This window comes from Crocodylus porosus, unplaced genomic scaffold, assembly GCF_001723895.1.
Source record: "Crocodylus porosus isolate Cpor-Errol unplaced genomic scaffold, CroPor_comp1, whole genome shotgun sequence".
Classification (NCBI taxonomy): domain Eukaryota; kingdom Metazoa; phylum Chordata; order Crocodylia; family Crocodylidae; genus Crocodylus; species Crocodylus porosus.
In genome coordinates this window covers 18,020,906-18,043,899 of record NW_017728915.1, presented here as the reverse complement: position 1 = coordinate 18,043,899, position 22,994 = coordinate 18,020,906, and the positions used below count along the sequence as shown (strand labels likewise).

General features: G+C 39.7%; 1 protein-coding gene across 1 annotated transcript in view; it reads right to left on the bottom strand.

Moving 5' to 3' along the window:
- Positions 1-4,034: 4,034 nt before the first annotated feature.
- ABCC12 (ATP binding cassette subfamily C member 12) overlaps positions 4,035-22,994 on the bottom strand; it is a 69,381-nt gene continuing 50,421 nt past the window's right edge. Inside the window, exons 20-29 of the mRNA XM_019535421.1 lie at positions 21,270-21,496; positions 18,922-19,059; positions 16,739-16,925; positions 13,974-14,063; positions 13,668-13,857; positions 12,402-12,561; positions 11,410-11,488; positions 10,978-11,091; positions 7,980-8,144; positions 4,035-4,482 (exon numbers count right to left, since the gene is read on the bottom strand). Of these exons, the coding sequence (XP_019390966.1) occupies positions 4,390-4,482; positions 7,980-8,144; positions 10,978-11,091; positions 11,410-11,488; positions 12,402-12,561; positions 13,668-13,857; positions 13,974-14,063; positions 16,739-16,925; positions 18,922-19,059; positions 21,270-21,496 (1,443 nt within the window). The 3' untranslated portion in view covers positions 4,035-4,389. The remainder of the gene's footprint in view (positions 4,483-7,979; positions 8,145-10,977; positions 11,092-11,409; positions 11,489-12,401; positions 12,562-13,667; positions 13,858-13,973; positions 14,064-16,738; positions 16,926-18,921; positions 19,060-21,269; positions 21,497-22,994) is intronic.

The window sequence follows — 22,994 nt, the reverse complement described above, 5'->3', positions numbered from 1 at the left end:
CCTAATAATATTGCACAGTAGTGTATTAGCACTGTTTCTGGGGGCCCTAGTAATAATCTAGGCCTCATTGAGCTAGGGGCTGTATCAACACAGAACAAAAAAGACTATCCCTTTTTAGGTTAAACATAAACTAAACTAGGGTATACAACAAGTTTTCCAAACCTGACAGTAGCAAGGACCGGTCCTAACTGCAGCATGCAAGTGTTAGACAAAATCAGAAATGATAGAAGTATTAATTTTTAGAATTGGCAACATTTCAGGAAATGAAAAAGTGATGTCTGTATATTAAAGTTAGAGCTATAGTATGAATGCTTGGTTTTAATGTTTGTTGGCTGAAATTAGCCAAAACCATTTTTCATCCAAAAAGAAAAAGGTTTCTTTTGGTAGGGGGGTTAATTTTAAAATTAAATGGGCAAATGCGGTGCTGAAACATCCTTTCAAGTAAAGTTTGAAGCATTTCATTTTGAAAATATCCAAACAAGACTGTTGCAAGCTGCACACAGGCTGCACACTTCCAGGGCTACCATGTGGCTACAAGCAATAAGCAAATGGTTGCCAGCCTAGTCTGGAGGGTTGGGTCAGCTGAGAACAATAATTGGCTGGCCTATGGGAGTTCAAAAGCTCCCAGGCTTGAGTTGAGCAGGGGAGAGAGCAGGTGGGTTGGCTCCTGGGATAAGCTCTGAGCACCATACCAGGAGTGTTTTTCTTTCTTAGGGGTTTGCATGAGACTGTGAAAAAACCCTGAGATGCTGTGAACACAGAGACTGTAAGTTGCTGGAGTGAAACTGAGAGAGAAAAGTGTGGGGCTAGCAGCAGCAGACCTGAACATGGGCACTCTCCGTCTAGGAAAAGATCACAGGGGTAAGAAAACCCCATCGTTTGTGTTGTTCCCTGCAGGGAGTATGTGTGCCCCAGGGAAAACAGGGATTGTCTGAGCTAAGCAAGTTCCCAACTCACTACAAAAACATTTTGACATTTTAAATGTTTTTATCTGAAATTAAAATCAAATTAAAAATTGTTTCTCCTGACTCAAAAATGAAATTTTGGGGGAGTAAATGATACGTTCAAAAATCTTTTCCCACCTTTAATCAGAGAATGATTTGCCCAAATTAGACTGCTTCTTACTGCATGAGTATCACAGTCAACTTCAGTGAGCCCATTTGTAGGTTAAGTACCATATTGCAAGGTATATAAGTTGAGTTTTGAAGCCCAATTTTTAACTTTTAAAATTCAGCCTCTACTTATACATCATACCTCTGTCCCCTGCAAGGGACATTGGGCTCAGCGCTTAGGTCATGTGGCCCAGGCAGTGCTGCTTGCCGGGGATGGGGGCACACCAGCTGAGCACTGAGCCCAGTACCACTCCCAGGGAATGGGGATGGTGATGGGGATGGGGCCAGTTTCAGTGTTCGGCTGGCATGGCCCCACCCCCGTGAATGGCACTGCCTGGGCCACACCAGCCAAGTCCAGTGCCATTTGCAGGGGATAGGGTTGTGCCACCTGACCACTGAGCCTGGCCCTGTCTGCTGTGAGTGGCGCTGAGTTATACACCACATCTACCTGTACACTGTGAAATATGGTAAGTGTTACAGTCTGTGTTTCTCCATATTATTTTGTAACGAATCTTACCCATAAGTGTCTTGGTCTGTGACTGAGTTCTGGGCATGGGATTCTGTACGTTGTGATATGCCACATATTGTGAAAGATTGCAGGCAATTACATTACTGTTTGAAAATAAGTCCAAGGAAGAGAAACAGTTCCTATCTGAGAGACTCAGAGGGTGTGTCCAGGTAAATGTGCATGTGCACCCATTTGCCATGCTGCTAATTAGCAGCACAGAGGCTTTTTGGCACCAGGAGATCCAGCTGTCAACCACACTCCCCTTCCCCCCGCTAATAAAAGTGGTGTGGTGCATATGGCAGCAGCATATGCCACCAGAAACAGAGCCTGATCAGCCAAAGCCACGTCTGGCTGCCAGTGGCTGGCTTGGCACCTCTGCTGCTCCAAGAAGCCCCTAGAACTCCAGATAAGGCTGCTGGGGCCAGCACAGGTCTTTTTGCCATGTGCCAGAGCACATATGCAGGGGTGTGCCCAGGGACAAATACCAGTGGCACAAATATGTGCTGTTGCTACTTGTTCCATGAGAAATGTATGCCCCTGCACATTGTCAGGACATACCCAGGGAAAGCAAAAAATCTTTGCACTTGTAGTAAAATGATGTGTATATATGTACTGTGAGTGCATATACATGTACATGAGTGTATATACATGTCTTGTGAGCGCAAAGATATATATTTTATATATATATATATATATATCTATATATATATATAGATATATCTATATATCTATAGATATATAGATATATCTATATATATAAAACATAAATGAAACTGTGCAAGCAAAGTAGAGAGAGGCAAAAACTTTACAAGTGTCCTGAAGAGATTAGTCCTTCTCCCACTGATGAAGAAAAGGAACTAGCAGGTAGGGCTAGAAAGATTGCAATCTAACCCAGACAGCAGTCTCATCTGGAGATTCTAGGAGGTTATGAATATTTCTCCCTCAGAAGTGTAATCTCCAGGGTCCAAGTGCTGCAGGCTCACAAATACACAATGGAGATTTGAGTTGCCCTTACCAACAAAGAGTTGTTACCACTTGATCACACATCAGATCCTCATTTTGTTGTTTAATTTATGCTGTCTTTGTTCTGCAAATGTCTTTATACTTCATTTCCTTGCCTAAATGCACAATACGTTTCAACTGAATTTTCTATCCTTGGTTCTCTTGTGCAGTACATGTGGCAGTAAATGTGCTGGTACATAAAATAGCCACCAGCCCTTCTAAGCAATTTATTTTAAATCTCACCTGTCACCTGACAGTTGCATAATTAATTTTATTTGTAGCCAGATTAAATTTTATCAGATATATTCTGTTCTGAGCCATTTGTTGTTTTAATAAGATGCCCATCATGGTTATATATCTTAATCCTTACAGAAGTCAGAAATTGTGCAATCTTTCATTCTGATTTTTAATATAATTGTTTCCAGCATGCAGCAAGTGTTGTGAATGAACAAAATCTTGAGGTATTATTTGAATAATGCATTATAGTTTTCATGTATGTATCACTTTCCATCATTAAAGATCCCAAATGACTTTACATTTTACAAAAAGATCATTTCATCCACCACTGAACTGCTATTGTCTCTGGAGTAAAACACAGGAACTGTTTAACAGCACACAACAAATCTATACAACAATAACAGAGAGCTGTACCCTTGCTGATATCAGCGCTGATTTTACAATGCATATAAATTAAGATTTTAGCCATCTCAAGCAAGCATACTGTAATAACATTTTTGCATCAACAATTAACACAAATAGGAATTTAGGCTTAGTTATAAAAGCAATCCAAAGGTCAATATTTCACCAGAACTGTTTTGGTTTTGAAATATTTTCAAAAGGTCACCGCTAATTGACACTCTTTATTTTCTAAATTCTTCTGGAAATATTCGTAACAGTATTAAGTAAACACAAAAACTGCTGCTATTAGGATGTTCTAATCAAATAATAAGCATGTATATAAAAGGAGGAGAGTTGGAAGATAACTTTTTCAATGAAAGAAAATATCATTATAAACATGCAGGCCCAAATGGCAGTGCATCTGCACGCAGAGTTGTCTGGTATGCAGATTTTAATTTAGCATTTGAAAAACAGAAGTGTTTAATAGGAGGTGCTTTTGGTAATGTTTCAGTGATAAACAACAAGGGAAAAAATGTTGAAGAGTAATGCCCAATGGATAAAGCATTTAATTTTTTCCCTGTTGTACTATATCACATGGAGTATACAAGATGATTATCTCTACACAAAACATGGCAACAAACCATATTTCATATTTGGATCAATAAATCTATTGCATATTAAAGAGAGAGAGAGAAAGAGATTAATCAGAATTTAAACCAAAACCTTGCAGGCATTTAATTTCCAATTTCATAATAAAACCTTTAAAATATTTTTATTGTGTTTTTTCTGGGGGTGGTATTGTAATATATTTATACTGTACTCTTATGGGGAGGTACAAAATTTAACTCTTTTAGATGACAGAATTTGGTAATATAAAAGAATGTATATTTCTGGAATTTCCACTGAACTATTTCTTACTTCAGCCCTGGTGTAAAGAAAGGTGTTTATTTAGCATGTATACAATATTTTTATTTTTTTAGCTGACGTGACTCATAGGCTGATCCTGTGATTTCATCCAGAATCCCAGTGTTCTTTTCTAATTGGGTTTTATTATAAGGACTTAGATGAAGAAATCTATAGCTTCGTTTATAATATGAATCATCTGTGCATCTCCATTGATTACACAGTCAAAAAAACCCAATGTGTCTTCTATGATGCCCCTTTGCTTGCTGCAGCCAAGAGTGATGCAAATGTAGAATCTGGTTTCTGCATAAGATCTTCTGGTTTGCCAAACTCAATTATCTGAAAAGTAGCATAAAATAGATTGAATAAACATCGCGTCACTTCACGTAAAACTACTTTATGTGAGGATACAAAGTAGCATAATACTTTGAATGTGAACGCCTCAGTCGTGATAAATTAGAATTACCTAGAATTCTACTAGAAAGAAAAATATAGCCAAAATTACATGACCAGAGACATGTTTGCTACACATGACAATTTTTATCTGGCGTAGCTGGAGAAGTGAAAGTATATCGTTAGAGAGTCTGAGCGCTACTTCCTTTCCCCCAGTGGTCTCCACAGGGCAATTGCCAGCAGGCTTAACCGCTGGGGTGTTTACTCCACAACTGACTGCAAGATAGCGCAGTGGCTCTAAAGTGAGATTTACAGCAGCTAGCTTGGGTACTGACAGCAGTCTAGCTGTGATAGCATGGAACTCCAGGCAGCCTAATGTATCCTTCCCGTGCTGACCTATCAAATAGCTTTAACAGGATGGAATTAGAGCAGCAACCCCTAGCCCAGATGCTTTATGTACTGGGGAGATGCATTTAGATCCCTTCAGACAGAAAAGACAATTTAAACCCATATACCACATCACAGATGAGCGCTAACTACGGAGCTACTTGGCTGGGATGATATAGTTGGGTCTGGTCCTTCTTTGAGCAGGGAGCTAGATTAGATGACCTCCTGAGGTCCCTTCCAGCCTTCAGTGCCTATGAGTCTGATTCTCTGAATAAAATAGAGCTCCTAATACCACATTTCCTCCCCCTGCTTTTTACTGAAATAAAAGATTTAGTCACCTATGTCCAGGACAGTGGGTTAGGACTGTAGATCCTTTGTGGAGGGAGGCACCTGCTTGCAGCTCAGCTAGGAGCTTAAGACCCTAGGAAGAGTGGAATTTAAGATGGATCCCTCTTTTCAGTGTTTCCTATTTTTTCTTGTTCCTGTGAGGGCAGGTTTGATTTTTCTCCAATTTTCTCATTCCAGTCTAATTTTGATTTTCAGACACTTTCATTATTTCTAATTCAGATGTATTTCATACCCTTTTGTTATCTTTTGAGCAATAAACATTGTAGCAACAGAGGTTTTCTGTGGAAACAGCTTTTATTTGTCACCTAGCTATGAATATCTCCTTTCTGTTATTCTGGTATACTTATATGATGCATTGACTTTTACAAAGTATTTCACATGAAGAGGGTGAGAAGGATCTAACGTTACATAGGTATTGATAAATTGTTATTCTGTAAACTGTATGACAAGTATAACATTATTTTCAGGTAAAGCAGGGTAAGTTCTGAGTAAATTAGTGTGTTTCTGTGGGCTTATGGAAAAGAAATCCGCTCATTGCATTTGAAGATGAAAAATGATGCTAAGAGGCAATTCACCATGTTTTACGCATTTCTCACAAATCAACTTAACTTTTAACTAGTTACAGTAAACTCTCTGGTAGCTGGCACCTTACAAGCCAGCGTGCTTTGTTAACCGGCATGCAGCTTGTAAGAAAAAGTGAAACCTGAAGTGCACACCGTGGCCCTTCTGGTTTCTCCGAGCCCCCATGGCCTGGGGCAAAGCAGCCTGTGCTGCTGATCCCCCACAGCCCGGGGGCACAACAGGCTGCGTGGGGCTGTGCGAGGCCCGCCTCCTAGTCCTGCGGGGCCCACAGGAGGGGCAGTGATATGGCAGGAAGGGTGGCAATGCTGCGGGAGGGGCAGAGGGACATCCCAGATGCAGTGGGAGGAACAGCAGCTGGGGCCACTCAATTAACTGACATATTTTGTTATCCGGCATGCCCCATTCCCGGGGGATGCCAGATAACAGAGCTTTTACTGTACTTTCTTTTTAACTGACCTTTTAACTAGTTGAAAGTGGACATATTTAACTTTTAACTTAACTCAAGTTAATTTTAAAGGCTGCTAACTTTTAACTAGTTACATTTTTCATAAACTTTTCCCATGACTGCTTTTCTATGTCTATCCCTCAGACTTCCTGCATACAGCATCTAAACAATACATGTATGCTGACAATGTCTCCATAGTAGCCTAAGGAATAGACGTGACAATCCTGGTAAAGATACTGAGTACTGACATGGAACTCATTGCTGACTGTCTCCACAAGAGGTAACTTAAAGTTTAGCATCAATAATTCAGTATCTTCAGTTTTCTACCTGGACAATCATCGACCCAGAAACATGCTGAATATTAGAGTAGGCAACCACATCCTTCCCCATGAGCTTGCTCCAACCTAACTAGAAGTCACATTAGACTGTTCCCTTACCTATAAACATCACATTCAGAAGGTCAGCAGTAAAGTCTCTGCACGGGTAGCTAGCTGCCTTAAGACATTTAGCCAGCATGACATGAGGTACCAACTTCAAAGTACTTAGAACCACTGCACTTGCCATGATTATACATGCCAGCAGAATATTGTGCTCTCGTATGGTCCAAAAGTTGTTACACTAAAAAGTTTGACGCTGTACTTAACAGTGCACTGAGACACACAACAGGCTGCACAACTTACACACAGATGTGCTCTCTGTACTGTTGGGCATTAGACCAAGTGATATAAAAAGACAGACCCTAACATCATTGCTGGCAATAGAGGCAAGATATGATGAAAATCACCTGCTCCTGTCAACTGTTAACTGAGGACTGAAACAAATGGAAGTTTAACAGGCTTAAAAGTCATAAATCATTTGTACATGAAGCCCACAAACTCCTGGAAGAGATTAGGGATGCTGAATCAAACCAATGGGTAGCAATGGAGTGGGCTGACCACTGGGAACGGTCAGACCTATTCCTACAGTATTTTATATCAACACCAAATGAGTCCCCCACTGGGCACGACCTTGACAGAGAAGCATGGATCAAGCGAAATAGAGTGAGATCTGGATACAGATGTTGCAAAACAACCTTTCACAAGATGAACATCTTGGACAACCCCCTGTGTGAATGTGGTGTCCAACAAACAGCACAGAGCTTAATCAAAAGCTGCAATCTTTATAAATGCCCAGACAGCATATTATTAAACAATAATACCAGACAGTGGCCCATAGATTTTGAAGTTGATATCTGACACCATACAAAAGAAAGAGGAATAATAGTGTAAACTTGTTGAGCTGCGTTAGTCCCAAATAGGCACTTACAGGACTAATATTGACCCTGAAGTTTGGCCCCAAAGTTAAACACATGCCATATTTATTGGTTGTACAGGGACCAAGGTGCTGAGAATAAAGGGTGTAAACACCAAGGAAAAGAAGGACATCTTGGGTGGGTGTGGGTTTGACAAGGAATACTGGGAAGAAGTTAAGAAGGGAAAAGTTAAGGAAAAGCTTCCATGTAGAGAGATCTATTTGGTAGGTGAAAAATTTCCCCTCAGAAATAATGGAAGCCCACATGTTTTAGACATTTGAAAATAAAGTGGGCAAAACTTCAGAAAATGTACAATAAAGAAAAAGTGGCCAGTGGAAGAGTGATGGATTAGGTGGTCTATTAGGTCTTTTTCATGTCTGATTCTTGTACCTCTCCATTGCTCATAACCAGGATGCGGTCACACTCCAGAACAGTGTTGATGCGATGTGCAATGGTTAAGACAGTACAGTCCTTGAATGCATCTCTGATTGTGCACTGAATTAGTCTATCTGTTTCAGGATCAATTGAAGCTGTGGCTTCATCAAGCAGTATGATCTATTAGGGAAAAAAAGCTTTTAATCATGTGGTAGTAATCATTATAAAATATCTTGAAGTCTTATAAAGCTTTCAAACTAAAATAACCAGGAACATATATTAAAACATGGAGTTTATTAAGATACACATTAATTTTAAAATGTTTATTTCAAACCACAAAAATTAAAATTGGATTATTTAATTCACATCACTGAGTTTTATTTGAAAATATGTAGGATGGGGAGATTTTGGGTTTCACCCCAATCTATAACTACTTAGGTATGTGCTAAATGTGTGTGACTATTCATATTACACTTATTTATGGAAGGAACATTAAATATGTGTAAGTTTGTACAGGATCAGAACTTAAAATTCTCCCTGGCCCTCAAATTCTCAGACATGAATTTAACAATCTTATTTTTACTTCTTGGTGTTATTAACTTACAAGCATTGTATAGATTCTTCATGTACAAACTTCAGTGGGGTGTCCTGCCAGCTGTGAGCTGAATTCTACCATGTTTATTTTCAAAATTGCAAATGTGGATTTAGAGTAGTGATTGTTAATCTTGTTAGGCTCAAGTCACCCCTCAGAAACTGCTGGCTCTTAGCTTTCACTCACCTCTTGACTGTTGCAAAGAACGCAGAAAGACTGCAACAGTTCAGAATATCTTTGACACTATAGATTTTTTTTTGAAATGTTTGGATTTGTTTTGTGAATTGTGTAGTTTTTTGTACTTATAACAGTGCCAATATTGCACAGTACCCCACATACCTTTGAAAGAACTTCATAGCATCCCAAGGTGCCACAGCACCCTGCTTGAGAATCCTTATTGTAGAGAAGACAAAAGTCCCTTTAAAAATGTGACCCACTACAAAGGGGCAAATTTGAGACCATTATGATTTAGCAGCATGATTTGAAACTGTTTGCCAAAGGTGAAAAAATGCATTTAATTTTTTTTTAATATAGTAGTACAGGGAGGCATGGATTATTGCAACTTTATCTTCCTGACTCTTTTGAGTGGTTGTGAAAGAATTAAAAACATATTTAAGCTAACAATGCATGTTTTGTAACATTAAAAGTGGGACCAGATATTTGCATGGATCAGTGGCCAGCTACAAAGTGTCCATGTGTTGGTATTAAAATGAAAAAAGCTGAGGCCTTGATACTTATAGGGTGCATCTACATGTCACCCTATGTCACCCCAGTGATGTGCTACATCACTGTACAACATGCTACAGTAACGTAATGATCATGTGAGTCTACACATGACTGGCTGCTACTTTGCCATAGGAGCCCGCTTCTCAATTTTAGCATGCTGCTACAGCGAAGTAGCAGCTAAAACTAACCATGTGCTGCATGCATGGCACAGTATGGGTGGTTGCTGCACTGTGGTTTAGTACTTCCAAAAGAAAGTACTAAAGCATGGTGCAGTGACAATGTCACCATAGGGTGACATGTAGATATGCCCATACAGTGATCAGACTTTTGGGCCTAATATACTCTAAGGGAAATTAGGCTCAAACATAGATATTAAAGCCAGACCAAGGTTTTTGTGCTTTGAGAAGCATCTGTAAGGACTTGTTTGCTGCTGCAATTGTAGACTTGCAGAGTGTCAATACTGGAGGAGTACTGTGATGGCTTGGCGATGGGTTTATTTTAGTAACTGCACAGTACAGGGAAATCTAGGATCACATTATAGCTTAGTTCCTCTCAGGAACAAGTTCTGATGGACTTCATTTCAAGGAAGTTTAGACATGCATAGGTTAATATAAAAAGTTGATTGTGGGAATTTGCTCCTTGAAAGGGAAAATCCCTGCAGGCCAGGGTCTGCATTTCAAGTTTAAAATTTTCATTTTCATTTGAAAAAGTATATCTGAACAGCAGATGCTGCTCAGATATGTGGTTTTTTTTTTTTCCAAAAAAAGACCTTGGGATCAACCCTCAGCTGGAATATAGCTTCACTGAAGTCTAGAGTGTTAACTGAGGTCCCTGACATACATTGCATTTGTATCATGTAATCATGCCATAAATTGTAATGTCACATTTTCAACCAATTTATGTTGTGATAAAATGACAAAGTAGACACAAAGATGTTCAGTAGAACATGGAGCTGGAACATCTTTGCAGTTGGTTTGTAGGGCACCTTAAATTAAACATGTGGCATGTATCTCAGATCTGGAACTGTCCCAGGCTGATGTGGACAACAAGATGGTTGTCAGCATCAGAACCAGGACAGTCCTGGGTCCCAGGGCTGTCCCCATCTTGATCCCCAGGGATTGCATTATGTTACGTTACACTCCAGATCAGGCTGGGGGCAGTCCCAGATCTTGAACCGCATCTCAATTGTCCCATTGCCGACAATCAGCTGATTGTGTTGGCATCAGGCCCAGGACAGCCCTGAGTCTTGAACCAGGCCAGGACAGGCCTGGCCTGGTTCAAGACTCAGGGCTGTCCTGGGCAATACCAGCAATCAGCCACTGGGCAATGCGGAAACAGCCACTGCTGCCTGATCCCTGGGACCAGGCCGGGGGCAGCTCTGGGACCTGGTTTAGTCTTGGCAGTCATGCAATTGGGATCTGAGGAATTGTATGCCCCATTGTAAAAACTGCACATCAGATTACTGGGATGGGGCATACAATTCCTCAGAACCTAATCATGCCTGAGTTATACCTGGGGTGATGTGGCCCTATCTTTTGATGCACTTTCAAGTGCCACAGCTCCCAGTCTTTAATCTATGTTAGTTTCTTTTTCAGTTCCCATCCCCCCCTCTTTTCTTTAGATGACACATCCTGCCACAGCTCTCATGTATTCAAGACCATTGCTAGAAGTATTCAAATCTCTCCAGCTACTTACTTTTGAATTTCGAAGTAGTGCTCTTGCCATACAAAGCAGCTGTCGTTCTCCTATGGAGAAATTTTCTCCATTTTCAGCAACTTCTGTCTGTAATTTTCCTGGGAGTTTCAATATCTAGAGTGCATAAAAAAGCCACTCTGACATTAGCCACTAAGCAAGTATGTGCTGCTTGTTCTCTGTCACACATTTTAGCAGGATGTCATTTTGAATGACCATTCCAGAGGAGTACATTTCAAACATTCTGCCACTATAAAATGGAAAGAGGGAACCAGGAAGTAGGTATTCACTATTCAGAACTCTCATTAGAGTATGTATTCATATTATTAGTGCATAATGAATGATACAATAGCAAAAAAATAAATAAACAGTGACTTTTCATTTATTATATCTTTATCACAAAAATAAATTATGACACAAAACCACAAAACCTACTCTGTCCTTCATAAATGTTTTTTCAAGAGCTTGCCATATCTGATCATCTGTGTAAGTACTGAAAGGATCAATGTTGAACCTAAGAGGAAAAATTAAGATAGTCTTTATTTTGCAAATTATTATCATTTCAATTTGAATAGAAAAATGTTGGTTGAATAGGAACTGAGCTTACCTTGAAGCATTTTATTTTAATATTTCATGTTAAATATTTTGAGTTCTTAGGTAGCTTTAGGGGGGAAACCTCAGTTCTTTTTCAAAATAGTGATACTCTTTGTTACTTTATTATTATAAAGAACTGGTTGATATTATTATAAAAATATAATAGCTACTTTAATTGATATTGCAAATCTGATCTAAGTTCTCCATGCTTTACACAAGTGATTAAACCCATTCTAATTACTGTCTTTCTCCCTCCTCATTTTCTGTAGGAGAGATTGAAGTGAGGTTTTTACAGCTATTATAAAACAAGTTGGTGAGCAAGTTGGGCAAACATTCCAAAAATAAGAAGCAGCATGAAGAATGATATTGTGGTTCTTGTGAGAGAAGATGAAGGTTTAATATAAAGATGGAAAGATATATAGGCAAGCACTGTTTTATGGGGCTATGTAGGCAAGTACAGGAAGGTGAGCTCAATGGGCAGCACAATATGAAGCCAGTGGATTGACTCAAAGAAGATGGTATAGTTGCAATGAAATAGCAGAGATTATTTTTGGAAGCAACATTTTATGTGAGTTATTAGGGGGAAAGCATCAACCGTCATGAGAAACGTATGAGGAGAGGAAATGAAAAAGATAAATGAACTCAATTTTAGTCACATTAAGCTTGAGGTCATATGCTGGCTGGAATGGGATTTAGTCAGGACTTCTAGGTACTGCTCAAATAATATAAATCATTACTATAATATTATATTAGCAGTCTTACCAAAAATGGTACTGATAAATGAGATTTTACTTTGAATTAAATGTTTAATTTAGAATTATGTCACCAAATACCTTACTGTACCTACAAACAGAACAGGATCTTGGGGAATAACAGAAAGCTTTGTTCTTAGATCTTCCAGACTAATTGTACAGATATCAACATTGTCAATTAGGATGGTACCAGCAGTTGGTTCTGCTAGGCGAAACAGTGCCACTCCTAGAGATGATTTTCCTGTAGGGGATTAAAAAATAGTGTAGATATACCTTGTGGTTTTTTAAAATAATTATTTACAGTGCATTTTGCTTGAACTGCAAGGCTCCAGGTTTACACACCTGTGATCTGAACTCCTTCCTTTTATTCAGATTCAGAGATCTGGTTTAGCATAGCATAGCCACAGTACAAGTTTCTAAAATTTAGTTGTCTTTTCCTCTGCTACTGTGCCACATCTCTCACTGGAAGTGATTGTTTTCTAGGGTGACAAATTATGTCATTATTCATGCTCATTCACTCTTGGGCTTTCTATTGAGAGTGTTAATGAGTATGTCAATAATGTTAATTATAGTAATGGCTATGTAATGAGGACGTCCACTGAAAATTTTGCTGAAAGCCATGAGAAGCTTTTCATTTTTAATATGCACTGTTAATCAAATAACAGAACAGTGTAAAAATTACCGCTATACAGGTAATACTTTTGTTATAAGAATAATTCAGCATGAAAAACCTCACTTACAGTAGACTTCATGAGCCATGTGCTGGGTCATGCTTTCAGTAAGAAATTTGGAAGTATTTATAGACATTCCCAAGATTTCCATTTGCTTATTAGCTATAGGCAAAAAAAAGGCTGATTGAATCTATTGTGGTGGATTCTGTTGCAATTGTCCCCATGCAGGTTAGTTAACATAATGGTTTTCAGTTTTCTAAAATGGCAATGACTGCCCAGATCTCTGTGTTTTCAAGGAGGAAGTTCTGGATTAGCCTGCCTTATAGATAAAAAAAATAGACTTTATAGTATAGTTTAGTATTTATAGATATAATATTGTCTAGTCTTATCAATCCAGTATTGAAATTCCTATGGCTATTAATAGCTGAACAGAGCCCTTCTGATGTTTCCAAAACTTTGGGGAATATACTTCTACCCAGAGTTTCTTCCTGGGCTGCTGTTACTACTATGACTATCTGGCCCTAATATAAGGATGTATCTTAATGGTACAGCTGAGCTCTTAGAATGTAAAATCACAATTACAATTAAATTTCCTCTAAAAATAACAAACTCGTGACATTTATTATATGTACTACCATAAAAGAAAAAAAAAACTAAGGAAAAATATGTCTCTCACCAGAGCCAGTTCTGCCAACAATACCAATTGTTTCTTGACCATGAATTCTCATATTTAAACCATGGAGAACTATAGGACTGTTTTCTCTGTATTTCATTTGGTAATCTTTAAATACAATTTCCCCTTGATTTGGCCAGCCTTTGGGAGACTTCAAAATATTTGAACACTGTGGAGCCTCAGGAACACATGTCTCAGAGAAATAAAAGTAGAACAATATTCAGTTGATCCATAGTAGTGAACAGTTAAATATTCCATAATATTTATAAATAGTATGGCCTTAATGTTACATGTAGATATATTTCTTACCAAGACATATTCCATTATTTGTTCAACAGAGGTAAATGTGGTTTCTGTCTCAATTCCTGATCTTACACATACTTGGAGAAGTCCACTCAACTATAATAATCATAAAGAATTATTTCAATAGAATTACCTGCATATACAGGAAGTTAAGCATTTATGTAAGTTTCTGCAGGATAAAAATCATAGAAACTTGTTTATACTTATTACATCACCTTACTGAACTCTTTTGAATGTTATTAAGAGATTTATATGAAATTTTCTGTCTGATGTGAGTCGTGGCTTTGATGGTGATAATTTATAGGGAGATTTTCAAAGGGACAAAGGGGAGTTAGCCAGCTTTTGATGTGGGTGCCTAATTTGTTCTTTATTCCTGTAAAAATTAATTTCTTACAGCCTGATCTTCTCATCGGTGTCTCATCCATTTTATTTGTTCAGCCAATAATCCCCATCAGGCTCTTGCTGTGATTCCTTCATTCTACAGCCTCTCCCAAGTAAAGCTATAAACACCTTTGAGCCCACAGCTATGTCCACCCTTCCTTTCTTTTTTAAAAGTGTAGAATCTTCAGGAAAAAAATGCATTTGATGATTTTTACCCTGTAATAGGCCTGGATGTCTAAATCCTTATGTGGGAGTTTGAAAAAGTACTTGTAAATCACATGACAAGTCACAGAATATCCTGTTTAGCCCAATGCATATTGGGAAGCTGCTTTCTATTCATTTTTATCTACAATAAATATCTGGTGAGGAAAGAAAAGTGAATAATCAAAGTAAAAGGGTGCTTAAGAGAATGAAGCAGTGCAAAAGCCCATCAACAACACAGCTCAATGATAGACCCTCAGGCAATTTCAAAGCTATTACAACTGCCTGTGGAGACTGCCAAGCTGCCGTAGATGGAAAAATATCTTTCACAGTTTGACATGAAATCCTGTGTTTTTTCTGGCCTCTCTTCTTGCTGTTAGGAGATATTCTGTAGTCAATGAAATGTGTTAAATAATATATTTACCATGAAATTTTAAGTACATAACAGTTAAGAGCAAATATTGTATTTTAAGCAAATGCTACATTTTTTCATATGAATTTTTAACATATTTAAAGTATATATTTTGGCAACATTATTAACCCAGTAGCAGTGCTCTTTGGGTATGTTTATTTATTATACACAAACTTTAAACAGATATGTGAGTTCTAAATGTCATGAAAAGAAGTAGTGGGCTAGGGACAGAAGTAAAAGTAAAGATGCAGACATTGCTTCTAATAGGTCCATTAGAACTGGAAATTAGGGGTGTGCGAAGCAGGCCGTATTCAATTTGGATTCAAATTCGGCCCGATTCAGGGGACAGTGATTCAATTCATTGATTCAGATCACTGTCCCGATTCAATTCGGCCAGATCTGAATCTGAAGATTCGATGCTGATTTGGAGAATCAGTGAATCGGCCATAGACACAGCTTTAAATGTTTTTTCTACATACCTCAAGATACCAGGCAGCTCATGAACGCTGACATGGTGGGGCAGATGGAGTGTCCCACAGGAGTGTGGGGGGTTCCCCCACATGCTCAGCGGCAGACCTTGTGGTCCACTTCCAGGTCTGGTGCTGAGTGCACAGGGTACCTCCCCCTGTACCTCACCTGGCTCAGCGACTGGCCAGGGGGGACCCCAGGTGCCTTCTCAGACCCAGGAGGCACCAGCCACAAAACTGGGGCATGGGGGGGGTACCCCATACACTCCCTGGTGGGCCTGGAAGTGGACCAGAAGTACTTTTGGTCCACTTCCAGGTCTGCTGCTGAGCATGCTGGGGACCCCCCTGTGCTCCCATGGGACGTTCCATCCCCCCCACCATCTCAGTCTTCACGAGCTGCCTGGTACACTGAGGTATGTAGAAAAAACATTTAAAGCTGTGTCTATGTCTTAATCATCAAATCTCTCCAAATCTCTCCAAATCGATTTGGAGAGATTAAAGGGTCTCCTGGTTCGATTTGGATTCAGAGATTCAGCCACTGAATTGGGCCGAATTTCTGCTGAACTGAATCAGCGACTGAAGCTTTGCACAACCCTACTGGAAATGCCTCTATTACTGTATTGTGAACATAAACATTATAAAAAGAATAACAATATTACCCCAATTATGTAGAAACAGGGATGGCTTGTGTGACTTTTAAGAAGAAAATAGTATTAATTTTCATTTATGATTGCAAAGCAAATCACATTTATTTTTGTGCTTTTCAAAAAAAAGAGGCTTCATTTTTTGTTGTAAATTCTGTATAAAGCTAAGGGATATTTAGCGTATTGTAAACATGAGTGCTTTGAAATTACTATTTAGTTATACATATTGTGGTAGCATAAAAAGGCAACAGTATGTACTGTGACATGGTGCATATGTGCACACCGAGTTGCATGAAAGTAGGTTTAACAAAATATAGGAGGTAAGATGGGGTGAAATAAGGACAAGGTAACATGGTTATGTAGATTAGCAATAGAGCTTACATCTCAGGTCTTTCCAAAATGTGTTTTCTCTGTATTCTCCTAGTGTAGGATTCTTACACTCTCTCACATTGGGTAGTAGCACCTTGCTTCAAAATCCAGTGAAGTATTTGCAAAATAAAGTACCACCCATTATAAGTATTGATAATATAATCTGATTCTAAATTAAGTCATTGTAATATTTAAATGGCATTTGGAGGTATAAAGAGTGGCTAAAAAAGGAAAACTATATGCACTAATATAGTTAACAACATAGGTTAAATATGGATATCAAGCATTCCATTTTACCTGGATTATATAGGACAAAGCCAAGCCTTTTGCTGCAGTACTAATTGAAGAAGGGCTCAAAGCAACAAATAATGCTACAATCAAAGTGATAACAGCTGCAAGGATATCTGTTCTAAGTGCAAACCATCGTAGTGCACAGTTAAATAGGAGAAAATGGTTGGAGTTTTCATCATTTAGCATTTTAAATCTGAAATTAAAATAAAGATGAACATTGTGAGTATAAAATAGTTTTAATATGTGAACATGAGATCTGTATCCCCTCTGTAGAGGAGCTGCTGTATTTACCTTTTTCATAGCCTTCATGTAATACTCTAAGTTGATTTAAAATGTTATGGAAACAGAGTTGAGTAAAAGAGTAGATATTCTAGGTCAGAATTATATCAGGAGGAATCAAATTATATCCCTAATGTCATTTTCATAAATCCCCACACATACATATATTAGTGGTCGTGGTATCTTTTTTTTTCTCTGGATAAGACCCATAAATGCTGTTAGTGACACAGCTCAGCAGTGTAAAGGGCCTTAAAGTAAGTGCAGATGTTATTTATGTTATTTACAGTCCATTTAGAGTACATGAGCAGCAGATCCACCATATGGAAAAATGCTTTCATGTTTAACATCATATCATCTGGCCTTAGTAAGGCCAGAGTCCATGTAGTATTAAACATAACCACATAACAGGCCTTGGCTATACTCAGGGCAGAATTGTATTTAGCATTATATTAATTAACCTGTGCTCTGGTAAAGTTTTACAATGTAAAGAGATTCTTTAAGACATCCTTACTTCACTATCAAACACATAGGGGAAGTACATCAGCTGGTCTTTCAACCTGCATTTTTCCTGCCCACTCTGGGAATACTGTCTCTCATTACCCCATTTTCCCCCAAATGCAAGAGACTGTGACTCTTCTTGCAGCCTCCTTTCAACATTGTTACTCAGGCAAGGACCAGGGACTGTCAAGCTCCAGAGAAGACTGTGAGAAAAGAAGAAGAAAGTGGAGGTAATAACTGATACAACTAGTTGGAGCTGAGATGTCCTTGGATTTATCCTTCTAGACCTATATCAAGAATGGCAATTTTTTATCTTCTTCTTTATAGAGGATGGTTATTATGTTTCTGAATAGATGGGTTTAAAGAGGCAGGTCCTACAACTGGTGGCTGAGAGAGAGAGACCATACAGTATTTCCTAAAGACCCCAAGGAAGGAAGTGTTAGACTTCTGGAGAAGTCAGTGTGTCTTGGGAGACTAGATTACTGATGCTTCAGGAACCGTCTTAAAAAAAAGAGAGAGAATATGTAAGGAATATTCAGGAATACGTAAGGAATTTGGAATTAAAGGGTGTTTATATGTGGTCTGGGAGTGGAGTGGGGGAAGTGCTTTAATCACAGCGGCTCTGAGAGCTGCTGTAATTAAAGTGTGTGGCATGTCACATGTATCAGTGTCCCCGCACTGAAAAATGGTGGCAGCGGTGCTTTAACTAAAGCTCATCAGACATCAACAAACATCAGTCAAAGTGTCCCCACTGCCATTTTTCAGCATGGAGATGCTGATACACATGATGCTGGAGTCTGCTGGAGCACGGTAATTACCACGCTCCAACAGACTCAATTAATCAAGTCTGCTCTGACACACTTTAATTGCAGTGCATCGGAGCATCCTTGCTGCATGTATATAGGTGCCCAAAGGGGCTATAAGATCTAAATCCTGAAGTAAAGAAGCAGGTCTATTCTCAGCTCCATAGAACAGATTTAGCATGGTTCAGTTCACATGGCATCATAAAGCAAAGCCTGGAGGTGTTGCTCCTTTATATAAAAGTCTGTATAATTTTGAGTCAAGCCATGTGAGCTCACTGAATCTTTCTCTTAAATTAGGTACTAGAGATCTCTTCAAATTCAAAGAATAAGTGAACACATTGCTTGAAAGCTGAAACAGCAAGTCTGGACACACAATGCTATCTGTGTGACTCTTCTGAGATTCTATGGCACAAATCAGGAGTATTCTTCCATCGTTCTCAGATAGTTGCTGGTCATGTAGTGTGATAACAGAATGGTTTCATCAATAACACTACAGGTATCAACCCCTGGTATTGACAATTCAGTGAAGAATAACAAGGTAATATTATTTGTCCATAGCAGGGTCCCAAGCAAAACCAAGAAGGTGTAATTGTAGTGTTTGCAGCTTACTGTTTGATATAGTCTTCTTTTTTATCATAGGCATGAATTACACTGAGTCCTTGCACAGAAGAAGAAATATGAGAGTACAGTGGTGATCTGCTAATATTTTCTATTCTCTTTAGCTCTCGAATAGCTCTCTTGAATATTCTGCAACAAAATAGAAGCAATATAATACAATGATTATGCAAACTATGGATGTATATCACTGCTTCATTGCTAAACCCAGTACTTTTAACTAAAACTTCAAATGTCCTGTAGTGAAGAAATATGGAGCAGTCCCACCCAGTAGGCTGTTCTGTCAGAAACTATGCCTTGAAGCAGGGCTGTCTAACTGGTGGCCTGTGGGCTTCTGCCCACCTACCACTCCCTGCATTCTTCCTGCTTCTGCAGCAGTGGATAGGGCCTCTGGAGCAGGACGGCATGGTGAGAGGTAGCCCAGGCACTAGGGGGAGGCTTGGGCTGCCTGCTTAGCACCACTGGTAGGGGGATCTCAGATGAGGGCATGCCATTGCCTACATGGCATTGTGGGAGTGGGCTCATGCTGCTTGCAAGGCAGCAGGGAAGGTGGGTGGCGGGGGGGACTCCTGCCCAATAGCAGGAGACAGAAAGTGTGGTGGGGGGAGGTATCTCACCTGGCAGCAGCAGCAGAGGGTTCACATGATGGGGGATGGGTAGGCTTGCCCTGCTCTGGTAGGGGGTTGCTTGTACTGCCTGCATGGCCACAATGATGGGGGGACCTCCCCTGCCCAGTGCCAGCAGCAGGGACTTGTATGGTGGGGGTGGGTGGACTCATGCTGTTCCAGTGGGAGGAGCTGCACATGATGGGGGTCTCTGTAGCCTGCACAGCATTCAGCCCCCATAGCACAAGGCCCCAGTGGTGTATGGCTCAGGATCGTTGACCATTGTGGCAAGTGGCCCACAGCTGCTTTGACATTGGACAGCCCTGCCTTTTAGTCTTACCTGGAGTGCCCAGGAATGCAGAATACTGCACCATGCCCCAGAACCTTTGCTGGTCACTGCAAAGGAAGCTTTGGCCACAATCTCATCTCCTCTCTTCTCTGTCTCTCCATACCTCCTTTTGAGCAGCGGTGCCCAACCTGGACTGGATAGGTGGTGTCAGGCCAGTCTGCTAGCCTGGTTACGCCTATGGATTGAGCCAAGTGCCAGATCTGGCTGTGGACCAGTCCCGTATGCTGGTCTGATCTGATGCACAAGGCCATGTGATTTGGTCTGCTGGACTCCCCATAGGTACAGAAAATTGGCAATCTGGGTGGTGGGAAGTGGTGATAATGGTAGCCTGCAGAGTGTTGGTTGAGCAACACTGCTTTAGAGCATCTTTTGTTCCCAGAAGGCTAAGGCAGCCCTCTTAGTTTAAGAGTAACTTAGTTTGCCAAGTAAAGGAAAAGCAATTATGTCTAGGCCTAACAGAGGGATGCAAGGGTAGGAAAGCTCTTTGGTGCAAATTAAAAAAAAATGAGTAGCAGTTTTAGGTTCCCAATTTGAGCTCTCTTTAGAAGTGGCTATTCAGGGGAGGTGCCCAGCACTTTCTGAAAATCAAGTCTGTTCCAGGGGACTCAAACTGGGCACACAAAACCACAGCCAATTTAGAAAATATTTCTGTTTGTCCCCCAGAAAGGGAGCAGGCAGAATCCAGCCTTTCAGTTTCATTTCCTTCTTTTTCATTATTGATCCATTATGAGTACAGAAGTATGACAGCAGATTTTGCAAATTGAGAATTATCATCACCTATCCTGCCTGATGAAGAGGAGATGAGAGGCCTATAAAAAAAAAATACCAGCAAAATGTGTTGCATAATCATGTGCTGTAATGTGAAGAGAAGAGCCTAGCCATTAGCAGCCCACCAACCATCCAGCCCTGTTATAATTCTCTGGCGTGGTTTAAGTTGCTGGCAGAGATACAGTTTCTGCACTGACAGAAGCTTCCAAGTACATTCAGTGCATGTGCACTACACCAGTGCATTCAAAAATACCTTGGTTAAACTCATCCCTGCCTATTTTTGTGTAGATGGAAAGTTGTAAATGATTACTGTCTAAGGAGACTCATTCTGAATAAAACAATGGTTCTGGGGTATATTGGCAGAAGGCAATATAAAGAGTGACTATATTAGCCCTTTAATAGAAGCTAAGATGACTGACAGCTTCCCAGTTTTTTTCTGAGTGTGATTTGCTGTCTTAGATTTTCTTCTTGATTCCTGTAGTTTCTCAACCTCCTGTTATAGTTTATGAAAGAATTTGGAGCGTTCTGCAACTGCATTACCATACGAACATATGTACTACAGTTTCTGCAGGCCAAAAATTGCTTAAAATATTTCTTAAAGAACCAGAACATCGACTTACTGAAAAAGTAGTACAAAAAAAGCAGCTATGACGATGACTGCAATTAGAAGAAAAGGGAACACAAGGCCTATTACGGCTACAATAAAGAACACCATAAAAAACTGCTGCAAAAATGTCTCAGCGTGAAATGGAAGTCTCATATCCAGTTCATCCATATCCTTAGAAAAACGGTTCATTAGCCTACCAGTGGGAGTTGTATCAAAGAAACTCATTGGACTATGTAAGATCTGTGGATAAAGAGAAACAGCAAAATCAGATGCAGTCTTTGTCTTTTACTGTATTTAGAGTCTACATAGGAAAGTAGACATTAGCTTAATCTTGGCTAACGTTTAAATAATAGAAGCAGCAAACAAAAGTTTACTATAGCACTTAAAGCAACAGTAGTATTTGTGAAGCAGCTTTTGACAGTAGAATTAAATGTGTCGTAGGGGCTTATTTTCACAACTAAAATAAAGTGCAAATGAGAATCATAGAGATCTAAAATACACTTTTAAAAGGGAATAATTATAAAAAGAGATGTACACCTTTCATCAAAGTGCATAAATAGATTCCTAGCTCACAACATATGGATGGTTCCATTGAATTAAGTAGTGTTACATATATGCTTAGATATAGGAACCTGCTGAAATAGCTTGTCAAATTAAGGCCTAATAAAATATAGGAACAAATGATAGGTCATACCAGAATTGGGAATCAATGGGCTTTCCAAAAGATCCTCAGTAGGTTAGGTGACTAACCGTGTTTGACTTAAGTGCTTAATTCCTTTGAACCTATTTGAGCCTTATAATCTGGTCCCAGGTGCCTAGGAATGAGACTTAGCCTCCTACATCACTTGGGCACTTTTGAATATTTTACCCATAGCCCTTTTTGTCCAAATATTTTCCCTCTAGTAATTGCTGGAAAGAGAAAATCTCTCTGGTACATCTTATCCTATTGTGCCATGTTGTATCATGGCAAGGGTGGGAGGCTCTATCCCTCACCAGCACTGACTTGTGTCCCAGATTACCAAAAAAAATTGCATTTAAATGGGGCCTTTCACTTGGATCTGGAACCAACTTACAAGAGAAGTGGTGCTGGCTCCTACCCTGGGGGTGTTTAAGAGGAGGCTAGACGTACACCTTGCTGAGGTCATTTGACCCCAGTACTCTTTGCTGCCATGGCAGGGGGTCGGACTTGATGATCTGCTCAGGTCCCTTCTGACCCTAGAAACTATGAAACTATGAAACTTGATAAGCTTCTAAACACTTTGGAAACATGAATTGATTAAAGTTTATAGCAACCTTTTGGGGTAGGTACAGTAAAAGCTGCCTTAGCTGGCCCCTTACAAGCCAGCATGCTCTATTAACTGGCATGCCGGCTTGTAAGGTAAAAGCGAAACCAGAAGGAGGATCAGTGATGCGGTGGGAGAGGCAGCGATGCCCCAGATGCAGCGGGAGAAGTGGCGGCCTGAACAGACCTGTTCAGATCTCTTAATTAACCAGCATATTTTGTTATCCAGCACCCCCCATTCCTTATGGATGCCAGATAACAAAGCTTTTGCTGTACATAGTATTATAACATGATAAACAAAACACCTGAGATACAAAATGTTCATCCATATTGCTCAAGGTGAGATGATAAGTGAACAATTGAGCTGTGAATACAACAAATGGCTGCTGACCCTCCACAGCAGCCCGAACTACAAAATCACACTGCTCACCTTCCTAACTTATTAAATTAAATATA